Raw genomic sequence first — 20,426 nt, 5'->3', positions numbered from 1 at the left:
AGGCAATGGAGGTGCTGCCAACCAGGTTTGCAAACCAACAGTGTGTGGACTAGATATACAAAAACAAAAACTGGTATCTTGGTGCCGCTCTCCAATAAAAGTCATAAGACAATAGTATGAAATATCCAACTTCTCTTTTATCAAACAAAGTAAAATCAGCAGAAGGTACGCGTTTCAGGGTAACCCCTACACCAGTCAAGCTGGGTAGTACATCAATCTTGAGACTTCAGGTATATGGACCTAAAAGTGCTGGTGGGACCAAGAGCGGAGAGAACTGGGACTGTGACATGGTCATCAGGTCCAACCCCCTGCTCAAGGCAGGATCACTAAATCATCCCAGACAGATGTCTGTCCAGCCTCTGAAGACTTCCATTGAGGGAGAACTCACCAACTACCATGGCAACCTGTTCCACTCATTCATAGAATCATTGAATGATAGAGCTGGAAGGGACCTCCAGGGTCACCTGGTCCAACCCCCTGCTCAGTGCAGGATTCACTAAATCATCCCAGACAGATGTCTGTCCAGCCTATGTTTGAACACATCCATTGAAGAAGAACTCACCACCTCCTGTGGTAACCTCTTTCACTTATTGATCACCCTCACTGTCACAAGTTTTTTCTAATGTCTAATCTGTGTCTCCTCCCTTTCAGTTTCATCCCATTGCTTCTGGTCTCTTCTTGTGCAAATGAGAATAGGGTTGCACCCTCTGCACTGTGACAGCCCCTTCAGATATTTATAGACAGCTATTAAGTAATAGCCCCCAAAGTAATGTTAGTCTCCCTTATTGGCCTCAATATTAATAGTGGCCCCTAACTAGTTAAGCACTGGCCAGGCAGCAACCAGACTGGTCAGCACTTTCACTTAACTTCTGGACATTGCTGTGCACACAAAGGACCTTGCACTCCTATCCCCAGGTTCTGCGTTCCTCAACTGTATGCAGTGCAGATGCCGATAGAGGGGGGAAAGGGGTGAGAGTCTAGGGCCTTCTGTGAGTGCAGCTGTGGCATCTGGAATGGAACTTAGGTTAAGTGAAAGTGCTGGCTGGTCTGGTTGTTACCCGGCCAGAGGTGCACAGAGGTAGCAATTATTTTTTACCAGCCATTCATACCGCGGGTAAATAATAAATAAATGCACTAGCTTTCAGGTCAAATTACTGGTCTGGCCGGTGGTTTACATGCCAGGTGGTAACCTACTTGTATTACATATTTGATATAATATGAATGAAATATCGGATACTTTTTCTTCTTTATTTTTTAGGAAAAAGAAAATGTAGGAGTCAATCAGCCTATACCCATTCCTCCTTAAACCAAATACATGTTATTTCAAGCCTCTCTGGACCAAACATGGAAAAGTGTCAACCTACCTGTACAAATGATTATAACGATGTCAAAAGATTATCTTCTAGCCATCAGTGCTTAACAAATTCCTCTCGCTCCCATTATCGTCCCACTGATGCTTTTCCTGCATCCGCAGAGAGGGATGTTCGTGAACAAGCAAGAGAGCTTCATCAGTCCAGCCAAACATCATCGACCAACTCTACTTTGAGTCTTTTGTTTGGAAAGAAAGGATTTTCAAGTGCATTAGTTTTGTCTGGCCTTTCAGCTGCTGATGGAGATAATACAGCAGACACGCTGTCCTCAAGTAGTGTTAACATCGTGGTGTGCTCACGTTCTAAAGTGGCAAATCAATCTACAGAGGTAAGTTAAAGGTTCAAAAGATAACTTAAAATCTATAATCTCTTAACTTTTCAAATCTATTTTATTATTCACTCATTTGTACATTTCTTTCATCAGGTCTATATAACATGTACACTTTTAGCATACTTGCCGACTTCTAAGAGGGGAAATCAAGGAGAATCCAAAGGAAGGGGTGGAAAATATTTTTAAGCTTTTTGTTCTAGCCATTTGTATAGGACACACCCATCATACAATATTTGTATCACAAATAGTACATATAATCCCTTTCAGAGCTACCCCCAAAAAATATAGGCTACACATCAGATCATAATTACGAACTCCAAAGCAAGTTCTCTAAAAATACAGATACCAGATTCCCTGAAAAATGACAGGTCCCTGACTAGAATGCACCCCAAAAATGGACTCAAGAGCCTTAAAAGACAGCCTAAAAAGATTCCCTAAATATGTACTAGAGCACTTTGAAAATGCAGACCCTAGACTGCACTGCCTAAAAATACAGACCTCTATACAATAGACACCATAGAACCCCCTTTATAGACACCAGACCCCAAAACACCCCTTTACTCGCCTCAGACCAGATATTCAGATACTCACTTCTACCCTTTCCTGCACTTCCCTCCACAGCTGTATTTCTAGGTGGTGATACCATAAGAGTTCACACTTCATTTTACTGTGTGCTCAGCCTTTCTGTCCTGGGGATCCATTTAAATCACCGAAAACAACATTCAGACAGAACCCTGGATGGATACATAGATTTTAATTGTCAAACAGAATCCAAAAGTGTCTCCGTGGTTTCCATTCTTTTCATTAATTTTGGAAGATAGAATGGCATAGTTGACAATAAGGAGAAAGCACTGTCCCCACTCTCCACCTTACAGCTGATAAGTAAGTGGTGAAGAGGAAAGGGGTGCGTCCTCTGAGTATTCTCCACGTACAACCCCGATTTCAAAAAAGTTGGAATGCTGTGTAAAATGTAAATATAAAAAGTGTGATGTGATTTTTAAATTTCATCTAATGGTTAAGAGAAGTTGGGGGGCCCCAAGATAAACTTTTGCTCCCAGACCCATGAACCTTTAGCTATGCCCCTGCATCTAACCCTGTTTTATTCACAATACTACACAGAACATATATCAAAAGGGGAAAGGCAGGTATTTTTCAATTTAATTTCAAAATATTAACTCATTTATAAATTGATGGCAGCAACATATCTCACTTAAAGTTGGGACAGGGACGTGACTATCATTGTGTAGCATCCACTCTTCTTTTTACAACAGTCTGTAAATGTCTGGGAAGTGAGGAGCCAATTGCTGGAGATTTTTCGAGAGGAATGTTGTCCCATTTTTGTCTGATGTAGGATTCTAACTGCTCAACAATCCTGGGTTGTTTTTGCCAGGTTTTTCATTTTATAATGCACTGAAGTTTTTCTGTTTGTGAAAGGTCTGGACTGCAGACAGGTCAGTTCAGCTCCCGGACTCTTCTTCTGTGAAGCTATGCTGTTGTGATGGATGCAGTATGTGGTTTAGCTGAAATATGTGTCCGGCTGAAATATGTAAGGCCTTCCCTAAAAGGTGTTGTCTGGATGGGGGCATATGTTGTCCTAAAACCTGTATATACTGCTCAGCATTCATAGTGGCTTTCAGGATGTGTAAGCTGCCCATGCCATAGGCACTAATGCGACCCCATACCCTTACAGATGCAGGTGCACTGATAACAAGCTAGATGGTCCCTCTCTTCTTAACCCCTTAACGACCAGCCCATAGTGTTTTTATGTCCTCCCGAAGTGGGCTTTATTCTCTGAGGACGTAAAAACATGTGTCCTGCAGAGAATAAAGCCCCTGGGGCTGTGGACGTGACAGCTCCATGCTGTCGGTGTCCGCAGGTAGCTGACAGCATGGAGCTGTCATCCCGGGCTGTTCGGAGCCCCCCCCCCCCCCCGGCATTGCGATCGGCGCTATGCAATGGATAGCGCCGATCGCAAAAAAGTAAATAAAAGTGCAATAAAAGTTAAAGATTCAGCTGCTCTGATGGATTGGATCCATCGGAGCAGCTGAAATTACTCACCGAGGTCCGCCGCACGACTCCCCGATGCTCCGGGCACCGTAGCCGTCCTTCTGCGTATTCGCGCCAGGCGGCATTACGTCAGCCGCATGCGCAGAAGGCCCGGCGGCGCGGGAGACTTAAAATCTCCTGGCTCCTGGCTCCTGTAGGTAGGCGGGAGGCAGGAGATGTCAGCGGGGACCGCGGTGAGCGCTCCCCGGTACCGCGATCGCCGTTATACAATGGATAACGACGATCGTGGAAAAGTGAAAAAAAAGTGTAAAAAAAGAAAAGTTTCACCTCCCCTCATGGATTGGATCCATGAGGGGAGGTGAAAATACTCACCTCAGGTCCGCCGATGTCCTCCGGCCGGTGTCGGGACCCCCCGCTGGCTTCTGCGATGTGCCGATGCGGCGCGCATGCGCAGAAGCCGGCGAGTCCGGCAAATTCAAAATCTCCCTGCACCCGGTTGTCACAGATAGCCGAGTGCAGGGAGATATGACTGGGGACCGCTGTATGTGGTTTCCAGTCATATGATCACCATTATCCATCAGATAACGGTGATCATATAAAGTTAAAAAAAAAAAAAAAAAAGTTTAAAAAGTTAAAGTTTCATCTCCCCTTATGGATCGTATCCGTAAGGGGGGGATGAAATTACGTACCCAAGGTCCCAGATTTGTTCCCTGGTGGGATGTTGATCCGCGGATCTTACCCCAGCTTCGGCGCATGCGCCCGTCAGCATGATGGCGGACGCATGCGCAAAAGTGAAATATTGCCCAAGAAATATAAAATCTCCCTGCTGCTGGCTACAAAAGGTAGCCAAGAGCCTGGAGATGTCACGGGGAGCCGCGGTATGTGGTTACTGGTCACGTGATCGCCGTTATCCAATGCATAATGGCGATCACGTAAAAGTTCTTTAAAAAGTGGCAGTTTCATCTCCCCTCACCGATGCGATCGGTTGGGGGAGATGAAACATGTTCTCGGAGGCTTCCGCATTTGAATCCAGATGCGATTATCCTCCATGGACCCTTCCGGCTGCTGCGCATGCGCCCGCCGGCAACATACCGGACACATTCGCAGGAGCCGGGGAGCCCAGGAAATTTTAAATCTCCTTGCTCCCAGCGACCAATGGTCACTGAGTACTTGGAGCAGTGACCGGCGGCCTCGCTGAGCGGTCCCCGGTCACGTGATAAAGTAGCAATCTAACATTAGGCCGGTCACGCGTGACCGGAGAGGAATTACAGGTTCTGTATGCGCTTGATCAGCGGTAATCCACGGATCAATCGCATGCATTGGATTACACTATTCCCCTCAATTAGTGGGTCGGAATTACGTAATCCACTCGCAGAAACAGAACATAGCATGCTATATTTTACCACGAATATCTGCGACCTAGAGCCCATTGTGCTCTATGACCACGGATATGCTCGCAGCCCATATGCAAACACATTGTGTACGGGCTGCAGGTACCCGAGTCATCTCTAAGCGATGGCACGGGAAATGCAAACAAAAAACCGCCTGTGTGAGTAGGCAGTTATGCGCAGTACATTACGCAACCGTACGCAAGGTCACAGCCGGGCTCACAGCTGGAATCCGCTGCAGGCCTCGGCAAGCGGATTACGCCTACGGCTACGTGAGCCCGGCGTTATTCAGACCGCTACCAGTAATCCGTAATTTACAAGAAGCCCTGGGAACGTTCGTCTTCCTGCAGTTCCAGGAGCAGCTTGTTGAGCGCCTTCTCTGTGAGACCGCTGCACCGCAGCAAGATTACAAAGCCTCACAGCGCCACTTTCTACACCCCATCCCCGCCGCTGAGGTTACGAAATACCCCCCAAAATACATGAGAGGAGGGGGGGGATACCCGGTTTTCTCGCCCCATGTGCCCAACCCAACCAGCCTCCGTAATTACCCCTGTCTTCGGACATAAAACGCAGTTTATATTATTACCTTTATCTAATATTTAGGGAATGCCAAAAAATGGGGATGTCGGGGGGGGGGGGGGGGATTATTTTTAGGAAGTCAAATTTTTTTCCGTATAAGTGGGCAATGGGGCCTGGAATTTATTCAGTTCTGCCCTGAAATCCAGCGGGCATTCCCTCCATTATGGGCCTAGCCATGTGTCCTGTAAGTAGATTAGGGCCACAATTTTCTGAACACGGGACAAACAGGGGTATCCATTTTGGGGTGAAAGTCTTCATTCCTATGTACACTGTACAAAAAAAACAGTTTTTAAATTGACAAAATTGACAAACAAATGAAAATCGTCATTTTTTCCTTTTGCTTTGCTTAGATTCATTCAAATACTTTGGGGTCAAAATATGCAGTACACCCCTAGATGAATTTGTTAAGGGGTCTAGTTTTTAAAATATACTGGCGTGTAAGACGACTTTTGAACCCCGAAAAATCTGCTCTGAAGTCGGGGGTCGTCTTATACGCCGGTAATACAAAAAAAAAGAAAGTGTAAAAAAAAATTCATTACTCACCTCCCCCGGCGTTCTGCAGCGCTGCTGCAGGCTGTCGCTCCCTCCTGGTCCCTGGCAGAGCATTGCTTTCTGGACGCAGGGCTTGAAATCCCCGCCTCCAGAAAGCTACTGTGATTAGCTAACACACGCCGTCAGTCAATCACAGCCATTCAATGACATCATTGTCATTGGCTGTGATTGGCTGAAGGCACGTGTGTTTTCTGGAGGCGGGGATTTCAAGCCCTGCATCCAGAAAGCAATGCTCTGCCGGGGACCAGGAGGGAGCGACATCCTGCAGCAGCGCCGCAGAACGCCAGGGGAAGTGAGTAATGATTTCTATTTTTTGCTCCGCTGTATTCCCGGCGTATAAGGTGACAGTTGGGGGGTCGTCTTATACGCCCCGTCGCCTTATACGCCGGTATATACGGTGTATTTTTTTTATTTTTACACATTTCTGGATGAATTGCAGGGAAGGGCTTCTATATTTAAGCCCTTCCCGACAATTCATCCCGCGCACGCCGGCAGCCCATTGCTTTCAGTGGAACCTGCTGTATTGCCGGCTCCATTGAATTCAATGGGCTAACATCGTTCTTCTCTGCCACAGCTGTTACTGCTGTGGCAGAGGAGAACGATCTTTATGCTGACAGTGCGGGGGGGGGGGGGGCACTCTTGCCGCTATTGTGGCTTAATAGTGGGACCTGGGAACTTGAGATGCAGCCCAACATGTAGCCCCTCGCCTGCCCTATCCGTTGCTGTGTCGTTCCTATCACTTTCTTGAATTGCCCCGATTTTCAAAAATGAAAACCTTAGTGAGCATCGGCGATATACAAAAATGCTCGGGTCGCCCATTGACTTCAATGGGGTTCGTTACTCGAAACGAACCCTCGAGCATCGCGAAAATTTCGTCCCGAGTAACGAGCACCCGAGCAGTTTGGTGCTCGCTCATCTCTAGTTATGAACTCTTCTGTGATGGGACCCCTATATAGCAACTCTGGATGTTATCAGCACACAGGCAGCTGTGTGCATGTTTGTATTGCTGCTAATCTGCCTTCAGAACAGGATGGTCAGCAACGCTAGTGTCATACAAATAAACGAGTAATAAACTATTAATTTTAGCTGTAATTCTGGATGCATGTGCCCTCAAGTGCTTTGTTATAGATTTAGCCTTACTATCCTCTAGAATTGCCGATCATTCATAATTTCTGGACGGTTCGTAAAGTTAGGGCACTTTTTTCCACTGTCCATTAAGAAAATGTGATGTGTCCTTGATTTTTTTTTTTAAGCTGCAGAAGCCTCTACACACAATTGTGCTTGTAATTATCATTTTACATCTGAAAGTGGATCCCAGTTATGTGTTCCTATTAGTATTCTGTGCTGTAGACTTGTGTCACTAATAACACTGGGGAACGAAAAAAATTTCATCTTGCTTGGAGTTTTAGACCTCATTCTGGGTATTTCTGTGCTGCTGATTCAAAAAAATAATACACATTTCATTCTATGAGCTCTAGTTTTCGAGATATCTATTTTTGTTATGTTCCCTTTATTTTCCCGCCAGCATTTGCGTACTATTAGTACATATGATACATATTGCCACCACTGCACATCAAACTTGATTTGATGAAACAATTTGTAAATACATTAAAGAGAAATAGAAGGTGTTTTGACTACAAATGTAGAAAATTTCCGGGAACTCGTGATAGAACGGGGTTTCTCAGATTCAGTGGACAACTTTGGGGCACGTGCGTTGTCGTTGTTTTGTATGGTTGCATTTCCATGGGAACTATAAGGCTGCAAACTCCGGTGAACTTGTGGAGAATACGCTCACTTCTGTTTCTGAACACTTGATTGTAATATAAGCATCAAATTACAGGACTTGCAGTCATTTTGTATCAACTCCAGATTGTCTTGGTGATGTAAGTGATTAACAGGGTGAATGATTTCACTAGAAAATAATAATAATAATAATAATAATCTTTATTTGTATAGCGCCAACTTATTCCGCAGCGCTTTCAGGCATGGATAAATGCAAAACAATACAACAATTCCAATGTGAGATACATTGGGTTAGACACAAATGGGTTGAGGGTGGTACAGGAGGTGCAGGGGTTGGGGAACACAGGCAATAGGAAATTTTATGTACAGATCATTTATCAGAAGGCAAACAGGGTGGAGCACCATAGGGAGGGGCGAGGGACTAGGTCAGGAGATTTGGTATGCTTCCCTGAAGAGGTGCATTTTTAAGGCACATCTGAAATTTCGTGCATCGGGAATTGTCTGGATGCCTTGGGGTAGAGCATTCCAGAGGATGGGTGCTGCTCTAGTGAAGTCCTGTAGGCGAGCATGAGAGGTTCGTATTACAGGGGTGTTTAGTCTGAGGGTGTTATCCAATCGGAGTGAGCGCGCTGGGTGGTATACTGACAGTAGGGAGGCGATGTATGGTGGCGCAGCGCCATGCAGAGCTTTGTGAGTGAGGTAGAGGAGTTTAAATTTAGTTCTGCAGTGGATGGGCAGCCAATGCAGCGACTGGCATAGTGCAGAGGCGTCTGAATAACGACTGGATAGAAAAATGAGTCTAGCTGCTGCATTTAGTATGGATTGGAGTGGAGCGAGTCTAGTGCGGGGGAGGCCAATGAGTAGCGAGTTGCAGTAGTCAAGCCGGAAGTGGATGAGCGCAACCTCGAGCGTCTTTAGCGTGTCCGTGGTTAGGAACGGACGTATTTTAGCAATATTTCTGAGGTGCATGTGGCATGTTTGAGCCAGAGATTGGATATGGGGGGCAAAGGAGAGGTCAGAGTCCAGTGTGACCCCAAGGCATCGGGCATGCCGTCTGGGGGTTATAATGGTGCCAGACACTGGAATGGAGATGTTGAGGGGAGGTCAGTTAGAAGGTGGAAAGACAAGGAGGTCAGTTTTAGAGAGGTTTAGTTTGAGAAAAAGGGAGGACATAGTGTTAGAGACAGCGGACAGACAGTCGGTGATATTTTGGAGGAATGGTCCAGAGATCTCACGAGAGGAGGTGTATAGTTGGGTGTCGTCAGCGTAGAGATGGTATTGGAGGCCAAATCTGTGGATGGTTTGTCCAATTAGGGCAGTATAGATAGAGAAAAGAAGGCGACCAAGGACCGAGCCCTGGGGTACCCCGACAGTGAGAGGAAGTGGAGCAGAGATAGAGCCAGCAAAGGAAACACTGAAAGAGCGTTCAGAGAGGTAGGAAGAGAACCAGGAGAGAGCAGTATCCTTTAGACCAATAGAGCGGAGCATAGTGAGAAGGAGATTATGGTCGACAGTGTCAAATGCAGCAGACAGGTCAAGGAGGATTAGTAGGGAGTAATCACCTCTCGACCTTGCAGTCATCAGGTCATTTGTTACTTTTGTAAGGGCAGTTTCGGTCGAGTGTAGAGAGCGGAAACCAGACTGGAGGGGGTCGAGGAGCGAGTTGTCAGAGAGAAAGCGAGTAAGGCGGGAGTAGACCAGGCGTTCCAGTAATTTGGAGATAAAGGGGAGGTTTGAGACGGGTCGGTAGTTGGCAGCATTAGTCGGGTCCAGGGTTGGTTTTTTAAGCAGAGGGGATATAATGGAGTGTTTGAATGAGGAGGGAAAAGTGCCAGAGGTTAGGGAGGGGTTGCAGATTGTGGTAAGGTGAGTAATGAGAGCTGGGGAAAGGGAGCGGAGGAGGTGAGAGGGGAGAGGGTCGCTAGCGCAGGTGGTGGGGCGGGCAGCGGAAAGGAGCCTGGAGACTTCTTTCTCTGTCGTTGGTTCTAGCGTAGATAGTGAGTAGGTGCTGGGTGCAGTGCTGATGAAACTGGGATCAGGGCTAACCATGCAGCTTTCAGAGATTTCTTTTCGAATGTGGTCGATTTTTTCTTTGAAATAGGCAGCTAGTTCTCCAGCAGTCAGGTCTGTCGCAGGGGCCTGTTCCTTGGGGCTGAGGAGGGAGTGAAAGGTCTCAAAGAGTTGTTTAGGGTTGTGGGATAGTGAGGAGACAAGGGAGGTGAAATAAACTTGTTTGGCATGGTGAAGGGCTAGGTTATACGTTTTAAGCATGAATTTGAAGTGGAGGAAGTCTGCTGGCAGCTTTGATTTTCTCCACAGCCGCTCGGCGCACCTAGAGCACTGCCGGATGAAGCGCGTTTGGGACGTGAGCCAGGGTTACCGTGGTCTGCGTTTGACGGGTCGTGTCACGGGCGGTGCCACTTCATCCAGGGCACGGCTGAGGGTGGTGTGGTAATATTCGGCTGCCAGGTTAGGGCAGGGGAGGCGAGAGATAGGCGATAGGGAGGACTGAATAGTTTCGGCAAACTGTTTAGTGCGGATAGACTGGAGGTTCCTAGAGGTGCGATAGATAGGAGGGTCAGGAGAGATGCTAGGGTGCCTGATGGAGAAAGAGAGAAGGTTGTGATCTGAGAGTGGAAGGGGGGAGTTAGTAAAGTGAGAAGCAGAGCAGAGACGGAGGAAAACTAAGTCGAGAGTGTTACCATCTCTATGAGTGGGGGAGTCAGAGATTAGTGATAAGCCAAGGGAGGAGGTAAGTGTTAAAAGCCGGGAGGCAGATGAGGAGCTAGAGTCGTTAGTAGGAATGTTGAAATCACCAAGGATGAGGGTTGGGATTTCACAGGATAGGAAGTGGGGGAGCCAGGCAGCAAAGTGGTCTAGGAACAGGCGGGTAGGACCTGGGGGGCGGTAAATAACTGCGACACGCAGAGGCAGTGGGCGGAAGAGTCGCAGGGTGTGGACTTCGAAGGAGTGGAAGGTAAGTGAGGGAGCTGAGGGAATGACCTGGAAGGTACAGTTTGGGGAGAGGATGATGCCTACTCCTCCACCGCGTCTGTCATCCGATCTGGGGGTGTGGGAGAACTGCAGGCCATCATAGGACAATGCAGTCGGGGAGGTAGGATCGGACTGCTGTATCCAGGTTTCCGTGAGGGCGAGCAACTTCAAGCGTTTACTGGTGAAAAGGTCATGGATAGTTGGGAGTTTGTTAAGGACTGTAGAAGAACAGGACTCCGGACGATGGGATACGCATATGATGGCTGACTACCGGTGAAACATCCAGTGTGAATATATAGGAATATCTCATCTCAGGAAATCACAGATATGTAGTTTCATCGCTGTCTTTCAATGAAGAAACTTTTGTTTTATTCATGTTCTAGTCTTTTTAAGATTTATCTTTGTACCTTCAGCTTTTGTCAGTCATTACATATATAATGCAATATGTGTACATATATATGTACATTTCATAGAATGATACAGTTGGAAGGGACTTCCAGGGTCATCTGGTCCACCCTCCTGCGCAGTTGGACATTTATCATATCTTAATAAGCAGACCTGATGGAGAAAAACTAATATTTTCAGAATCTATGACAACAAAATACCCCAAAAACGTTCCAACGTCTCAGTCACCAAAATTGTGTTCCCCGGTGTAATCTTTAATATTTTAGTTTCCCAATGTGTCTGAAAAAAATGTCGTCTTTCTGTGTTTTTTTTGATAACTTGTCCAGTAAAGGGAAACAACCCCGCATCCCTCCACCATAGATAGCATATTAGGACGTTGTCTATTGTGGCTGTCACAAATAGAGGGAAAAAGAAGAACGGAGAGCTGAGTATGTGTGAAGCAAGTGGATGGTATGTGATGGCGCACCTGTGACAAACGGAGACTGAAGCAACATGTTTTCACAAAAGTAACTTTTACTGAACAGTACCTGAATGAATAATATTTTCACTCCATAAGAGGGCACTGTACTTGCATGGCGTGGCCTCGTGAATGAAGATTTAGGTAAATGTCTGTGCATATTTACTTCAGGCTCACTGGTGGCTGATGAGTCCAATTTTGGTTGGGCAGATCCGCACACAATGATGCAAACAGAACTGCTACGTTGTGCTGCTGGGACCTGTAGTACTATCATTTCTAGCACTTACAAAAGCACTTTCTAGCACTTACACGATATTACGATCGTGTGGGCAAACTAAGCACGGGGCTCACACGATCGTGACTAAGAAGGAACGGATGCGCATGGGTTTCAGACAACTGGCCCTGTACTACAGGGGATGATGACATGGTCCTACCTAAGCGGAGACATTGCCTCAGTAAAGAGCAGCCCAGCGGTCTTCGGACCAGGACCTAGATGCTCCTAGGAACCACGCCACCAGAACAAGACACATACACATGCCACATGACAGGGACAGAACAACATGACACACAGAGCCAGAAAACACAGCATACAGCAGCCAAAATGCAAACACTAGTAACAGATGATAAGCTATATATAAATACCAGGTATTATTTGATAGTTTGTACAAAACATGGAAGCTAGCGGGCTACTTCACGGCTCCTGGCTATACCGCTAATCCCTACACTAACCAGGAGTCCAGCAGCAAAAACTGACACAAAACTGACAGAAAATAAACATACAAATGGACATGAACCAGCAAGACACCAAACACACAGCAAGCTGTAACAGACATGGATACATGACTGTTCAGTCTGGACACTAGACAGACACTGAACTGGAGCTGGGTTTATATGTCAGCAAAGACCCGGGGCATTGGCTAGCAGGAGATCACCACACCCAGCTAGCATAATCATTCACCACCTGTGGGCTGTGCTGCTAGAAACCCTAGTACTACAGGTCCCAGCAGCACAACGTAACAAGAACATTTGACCTGAATTTGGAGCTTCACTGCCTTGTTTTTTTCTCCGTTTCCACTTGTCTTCGAGAGCAACCCAGCAAGTGTTCTCAAAAGGAAAGCATGTGATGTGCCTCCAAGCTCTGAGATCGGAGTGTAGAGTAGACTACTCATTGTGAAAAATATGACAGACTTCAAAAGACTTCTTCAGAGAATCCTTATACCACCGCAGACACGCACTCAATAACTGCAACTCCCTGCTCATTGGCCTTTACCGCACCAGACTCTCCCCTTTCCAATCCATAGTAAATGCGGCAGCTAGACTCATATTCTTATCCAGCTGCTTCTTAGATGCCTTTGCACTATGCCAGTTGCTGCGCTGGCTTCCTATACACCACAGAACTCAATTCAAACTCATCACCCTCACCCACAATGCTCTCCATGGCACCGCACCTCTGTACATCTCTTCCCTTCTGTCCATACATCACCCAGTCCGTGCACTCCGATCTGCTAGCACACTCAGACTAAACACCCTTGTAATATGAACCTCACATGCTCACCTCCAGGACTTCTCTAGAGCAGCACTAATCCTCTGGAATGCTATACCTCAAAACATGCAGACATTTCCGGAACTTCAGACACGCCTTAAAGATGCACCTCTTCAAAGTAGCATACTAAACCTCCTGATCTAGTCCCCCTCCCCCACAATATGCCCCTGCCCCTCCCTATGGCTTTCCATTTTTGCTTATCATGTACACTTCCTGTCCCATAACTCCTGTACTACCCCCACCCCATCTGTGTCCTAAAAACTGTATATCGCATGTTATCGTCACATTGCTGTGTTCCCCCTTGTTCCACCTCCTATCCCCATACCTTCTGTATCACCTACCCCTTTTGTTTCTAAATAATTGAATGCCACATGTAACGCTTGTAATTTTTTAAATTTTTGTATTGTTTGTGTCCCCTATGTGCCACAAAAGCACTTCAGAATAAGTTGGTGCTATATGAATAAAGATTATTGTCATTATCTTCTTCTGTGCCCCTCTGTTTCAGTGGCTAGTTCTGATCTTGCCATATTGCACAGTCTTGGGCAAACAGTGATTCTTCATCCTGGAAGTATGTCCTGACCAGCGTAATTGCATCTTCAATAGCATAGTTTCAATACTGCCAATTTCTGCCTGTTTAAGGACATTAATGTTGGTTGTGAAGTCATACTGATGAATATTAAGACGTGCTCAAGGAGTTGTATATAGTGACAAGAGATGGCCCATGACCCAGAGCCATATGAAAGGATTGTCAATATAACAGCTCTATACCCACTGATCTTCGCACTTTTCTTCAGTAATTGTTGTACCATACCCTTTTGTATACTCTGCCAAATGCGCTGCTTGCTTTTGCCAGTCTGTTGTCAATCTCTTTCTCAATCTTGACATCTAAGGAGATATAATACATCCCAGGTAGCTAAACTGCCTGACAGCCTTCAATTTTGACTCGACAATGGTGATACAAAGTATTGTAGTCTTCCTGACATGTGGGTCAATGAAGAACTTCTGTCTTCTTCAATCCAATCTCCAGCCCAAATAAGCTGACAACGTCTGAAAAGCAGACTGTTGTACATTGCAGCGCTGTCTCCGGGTGCGACACAAATGCAGCATGATCAGCAAAACATAGCACTTTTAGAGTTGTTTCATTGTTTTAGTATTAGAGTATGGGCCTTTAGTCTCTTCAGGTTAAACAAGTTACCTTCGATACAGTATTGAATATAAGCATCTTGATCATCCAGATCTGCTGTGGCTCTCTAAAGCATCGTACTGAAGAAGACTGTGAAGAGGGTTGGTACAAAGAAAACAGCTTTGCTTTATATCATTGTGTATTGGAAAGGGCTCTCAGAGTTCAAATTTTTAATTGACTCAACTATGCTGGTCTTCATGCAGTTGGATGATCATAATGATACGTACATCCCAGATGTGCCAAAATTTGCCACAGGCATTTTCCTACTTAAGTAAGAAATGCTTTAGTGAGATTGACAAAAGTGACGTACAGTCTGTTGTTTTGTTCCTTACATCTTCTTTTGAAGCTGTTGGAGAACAAATACCATTTCAGTGGTACTCCTGTTAGCTCTGAAGCCACACTGGCTTTCTAGAAGAATGTTTTTCAGCAATGGTGGGGACCAATATTCTTACAAGGATTTTTCATGTGATGGAAAGCAGAGTTATCCCCTGATAGTTGGAGCATCTCAACTTCTTCCCTTTATTCTTATATAATGACTGCATCTCGGAGGGCCTGTGGAAACTTGTCTTGTTCCCAACAGCAGACAAAGAGCTGATGGAAATTTAGTGTGTAGTACTGAGCCACCATGTATCCAAAACTCAGTTAAAATTCCATGAATTCATGCTGCTTTGCACTTTTCAGCTATTTGATAGCCTTGATGGTTTCCTCTAGGGTGGGAAACTTGTCCAGTTATGTCTTCTCTGACTGTTTTGGGATGTAATGTATTGCCGAGTCCTGGACCATGCGATTGGTACTGAAGAGGGTCTAAGAATGATCACACCACTGTTTTAGAATAGACACCTTATCCGTTAAGAGTGATAGACCATCTGTTCTGACCAAGGGACTTTGAATTTGGTGTGAAGTACCATTTACTGACTTCAGGGCCTCAAAAAACCTTTTATAGTCACTGATGTCTGTGTAGTGCTGAATTTTCTCTGCAAGGTTGGCCTACCACTTAATCTACACTGCAGGTTACTACATTGATAAAGAGATTTGCAATTTAGTCTCTTGTTCCTTCTTCTTTGCGAAAACCAGCTTATGTATCAAGGAGTTCCAATTCCACTATTGCCATCATGCGTTTTTATATAATCTTCAGTAGTATTTTGCTTGTATGCGATATTAGGGCTCTTGGGTGGTAGTTTGAGCATTCTCTTGGGTTACCTTTTTTGGAAAGCGGCATAAAAACTGACCTTTCCCAATCCTTTCACCACGATTTGGTTTCCCAAACCTTTTTGCGGGGTACGTTGTATTTTTCAATGGTACTATTTATTGTACCATATAATAATGATGTTAAAATGTTTTTTAGACTGGATTTGCTTTCTAATTCTATCAATACTTATATTTTGTAATTATGTTTGATTTCAATATGATCAATAATGTATTTTAAACTACGGTATTTTGAAATAATGATGTAGGAATATGCTTTGTAAAACACAAGTTATGTCATTGAAGCCTTTAGCTTTTGGCAAAGGTCCCAGAAGTTGCTGCTGAGATAATGAAGATTCTTGTAAACATCTGTTTGAATGATTTTGCTATCTGACAGATTAATACTTCTCTCTTCCAATTAGCCCTGACTTATGATTAGACATTCTTTTTATATTTTGTGATTCTTAGTTAAAATGTACAATTGACAGAAATAGCAGGCATAGGGCAATGTAGATAACGATGCACCTGTCTTTAATCTAACAGTAAATGACAAATAACCCTAATTTATGTCTGAGAATGTGGAATCAAAGTTGATTATTTTTGGTAAAAAGTTTCTTTGTAATTTCTAATTTACTCTTATTTACGACTACATATGGTGGACATGTTATTTATTGTTTATTTCTGACCTTTGACCAAGATGCTATTTAACAACAGTTGAAGCCTAGCAGGTGTGAATTACGTAACATGTACGTACTTAAAGGGGTTGTCCCGCGCCGAAACGTTTTTTTTTTTTTTTCAATAGCCCCCCCGTTCGACGCGAGACAAATCCGATGCATGTGTTGAAAAAAAAAAACGGATAGTACTTACCCGAATCCCCGCGCTCCGGTGACTTCTTACTTACCTTGCGAAGATGGCCGCTGGGATCTTCACCCTCAGTGGACCGCAGGTCTTCTGTGCGGTCCATTGCCGATTCCAGCCTCCTGATTGGCTGGAATCGGCACACGTGACGGGGCGGAGCTACGAGGAGCGCTCTCCAGCACGAGCAGCCCCATTCAACACGGAGAAGACCGGACTGCGCAAGCGCGTCTAATCGGGCGATTAGACGCTGAAAATTAGACGGCACCATGGAGACGGGGACGCTAGCAACGGAACAGGTAAGTGAATAACTTCTGTTTGGCTCATATTTAATGCACAATGTACTTCACAAAGTGCATTAATATGGCCATACAGAAGTGTATACCCCAACTTTGTTTCGCGGGACAACCCCTTTAAGGTTCGGGAAGGGTATTGTTTCTCCTTAGGCCTTATTCACACGAGTGATGCAATTTTTGTCATTGCGGACGAAAAACGCATGTACGTGCGAGAGCTATAAGCAAGTTGCAGCTAAATCTTGCATTTCCTCGCTCATTCACATGGCTGTGTGCGGTGTATATACGCCACAGCCCAGAATTCGGTCGGCTGGGGAGAAATCTTTTAGCGATGCTAAACTCCCTCCCCCTCCTTTTGCTGGCTGATCACAGCAATAGAAGCTCCCATAGAGGCCTATAGGAGCTGCAGGCAGAGGGAGGAGGAGGGCGTTCAACTGCTAAACTCCTTCCACCTCTCTCCCCTAGGCTTTTATGGGAGTTGCCAGCTAATCGCAGCAAAAGAGAACCCAGCTTGGTGGGGGTAATAAGTAATAATTACCTGAAAGCTCTGCGGAATAAGTTGGCGCTATACAAATACCAAGATTTATTTATTTGTTTATTTGAAAAATAGGACAAGACCTATCTTTTCCAGCCACGTGTAAATGTAGCCTCCGGAATCAGCAGTGTATGTGCTCTCTTCTGGCCGAATGATTTAACATGGCTAAACATCGGCCATCTGAACAAATGCATTGAAATCCAATTTTACAATTTCCGCAATTTTTGGCAGAAGTTTTATCGTGGCAAAATATCTGCGATAAAACGCTTGTGTGAATAAGGCCTGAAGGAGAGCACCGAAAAGCTGTGTGAGGAGACTTATAAGGCCATATTGCTCATCTGGGAAATGTGGAAATAGGAAAGACTGAACAATACCTCTACATCGCCACCTATTGGAAGGCATCATTCCTGCAAGTCAGTTGTCAGACTCTTTAGACAAGCCTCATAGCAATGACTGGGAATTGAAAACCAAGCCAGAATCCTTACACAGACAGATGTTTTGAGGGTTTTGCCCCTCATCAGTGTGCTGTAGATTTCTGGCTTGGCTAGTGAGAGGCCAATAGACGTAGGTCAAGAAGGGGATCATTTCTGCTAATTAAGGGAAACTCCTGTTTCGCAGTGTTAAGGTACATTTACATGGGACGAATGTCGGGGCAAATAATGCCCGATACTTGTCCCTGTGTTTCCTTGCTCCCATGCTCCTACATGGAAGCTAGCAGAGCTGTCTCACTCACATAGCGGCCAGAGGGGGGGGCGGGGCAGTGCTGGAGATTTCTTTCCTCTCGCTCCCCCGCCCCTCTACATTGAGATAACAGAGCGGCTGTTCACTACTGAACAGCTGCTGTTTAAACTGGACGATGAGCTCATCACTGATATTTTATGCTGCATAAATGATGAGCGATTGGCTGTTGATGCTGAGGTGTAGCAGTAAATTAAAAGTGCCTCTCTATCTTGAACATGAATGGGGTTTATGACCATTTTCAAGTTAATGAACGATTTGAAGAATAATTACCCTCCCATGGAGTGATGAAATATCACATTGCTTTCATTAGTAAAGCTCAGTTTTTTAAAATTAAATGTGCCGCCTCTATCTGTCATCATCGCACATTATTATACCATCCACCACTGCACTGTAGAGTGTATTGACCAATGATGGCTAGTAGCATTCTTGTTTGAGAGCTGACAACTCCCATCATGCTTTGCTATTGTTCAGGTTGTATTAGAAAGTACAAATTTAAGTATTTCTAGTCTTATGTTTATGTACTAAGCTTGGTCCTGGGGCTGTATTTATGCACTGAATCTAGTATTAATGATTACAATAATATATTTGGAGTATTGTAATTGTTTTATTGGATTATTACTTTAGGGATAATTATATCTTTTTATTCTTTGTTGTCAGTGAAGTAATACTTTTTTAGTGGGGAGGGTGTGCCATTTTGCTGTTCGCCTCAGGCAGTACCAAAGCTAGTGGCACCTTTGAGATCATGATATAATGGTGTAGAAGGTACAAAATCCTGCACGCTTCAAGAAGTTTTAGGATGAGCATCTGCTGCAGTTGAAAGAGAGTTAAAGGTCTGTGGAACCAAATGCTCCATCTGCCTCAACCTGGAAAGGAACACCAGAATTCTTCAGGACCTACTTCTGAGGAGATTGCACGCACTGGAGTGTGCCAACCCTACAGCCAGAACGGATACAGGAGTACTCCTGCATTGGTACAGAAAGTAAGGGGACCCTCGTAAAACAAAGAACATTGCGCGTACTGAAAGCAATGCTACTAAGGACTTAGGACTGGTGCTTTGACTACAGGAATTTGTGTTTAGCTGAAACATATGACTAAGTTTGTTAGCTGGAAATATCGGACATTTCGTTAAGAACTTTTGTCCTAACATTGCTCGGAATCCTCCCCTTACTCGATTACCAAACTCTGTATGGCAAGCTTGCGGAGCTGGTTTACAGACTCTGTGCAACAAGCTGTAATTACCAGTTACTATTGTAGAATGTCTTGCTATTACTCAGATTTGCATTTCTGTTATTGCAAGTTAATAATTGAAGGTATAAGCAAAACCCAAATAGAGAAAAATTATGAAGAGGACACCAGGAGCCCAAGAGAGAAGAAAAATGAAGAAAAAAAATCTTTAAAAACACAATAAATAGGGTACAACTAATACACCATTCCGAAATGAATATAACAATGTATGTTACAATCCATAACATGCATACAGTATAATGGGTCAGTAAATCGATTTATAGTGGTTTTATGAAGCTTTGAGGCAATGTAGTAGCAAAGTCCCAGCAAGAATGAATATCAGCAAACACAGCTATGTCAATTGCCAATCTATTGATATAGTAGCCAGACTTGAAGGTAGATAGGCAAAGTCACATAATATTGGAGATTGGCACAAAATATTGCATTTCAAAATTATTAAGGTCCAGGAATCTTACCAGTTGTTTCAGACCTGTTATGCTTTATTGTGCATTAGTACTATAAGTTTAACTCCCTCTAATCGCAATTTTTATAACAGAATTTTATTTTGGAAGCAATAGTTTTCATTGTTTTTAATGTTTCTACCTTTTTGGTATAGTTTGCTTTATTACAATAAAGCACTTGTGATTTTAATGACTAAGCGAGTATTACATTTCTCTTTCTTTCAGAATTTTGACAGGACTGTTAACATTGAAGAGCCTACAGATGACGGTCAAAAATAACAGTTTAAGTAAGCCAAGTCTTCGTACTTAAAATATTGAAGCATATTGTTAAGATTTGAAAATACAACCTAAAATCTAAAGTGACAAAGCCAGTATACAAGTTTACACCTACCTGTGTCAGAGTCATGACACCTTGGCAAATAGTTTAACATTGTTAAATTACTCACAAAAGTAAAAATGCTGGATAACCTTTCCTACCACTCTGATGAGCTAATGAGGTGAATTGGATAAGTGGAATTGAAATGTTTCAAGATTTGGATTTCCAATAGACTTTAACTTGCTACTTCAGTATCGCTTTAAA

General features: G+C 44.4%; 1 protein-coding gene across 1 annotated transcript in view; it reads left to right on the top strand.

Moving 5' to 3' along the window:
* Positions 1 to 20,125, top strand: part of PCNX2 (pecanex 2) — a 397,565-nt gene extending 377,440 nt beyond the window's left edge. Inside the window, exons 32-33 of the mRNA XM_066594873.1 lie at positions 1,259 to 1,698; positions 20,072 to 20,125. Of these exons, the coding sequence (XP_066450970.1) occupies positions 1,259 to 1,698; positions 20,072 to 20,125 (494 nt within the window). The remainder of the gene's footprint in view (positions 1 to 1,258; positions 1,699 to 20,071) is intronic.
* The last annotated feature ends 301 nt before the right edge of the window (positions 20,126 to 20,426 follow it).

This window comes from Eleutherodactylus coqui, chromosome 3 (genome assembly GCF_035609145.1).
Source record: "Eleutherodactylus coqui strain aEleCoq1 chromosome 3, aEleCoq1.hap1, whole genome shotgun sequence".
Classification (NCBI taxonomy): Eukaryota; Metazoa; Chordata; class Amphibia; order Anura; family Eleutherodactylidae; genus Eleutherodactylus; species Eleutherodactylus coqui.
The sequence above is the reverse complement of the archived record's forward strand: the minus strand, read 5'-3'. Positions and strand labels throughout refer to the sequence as shown.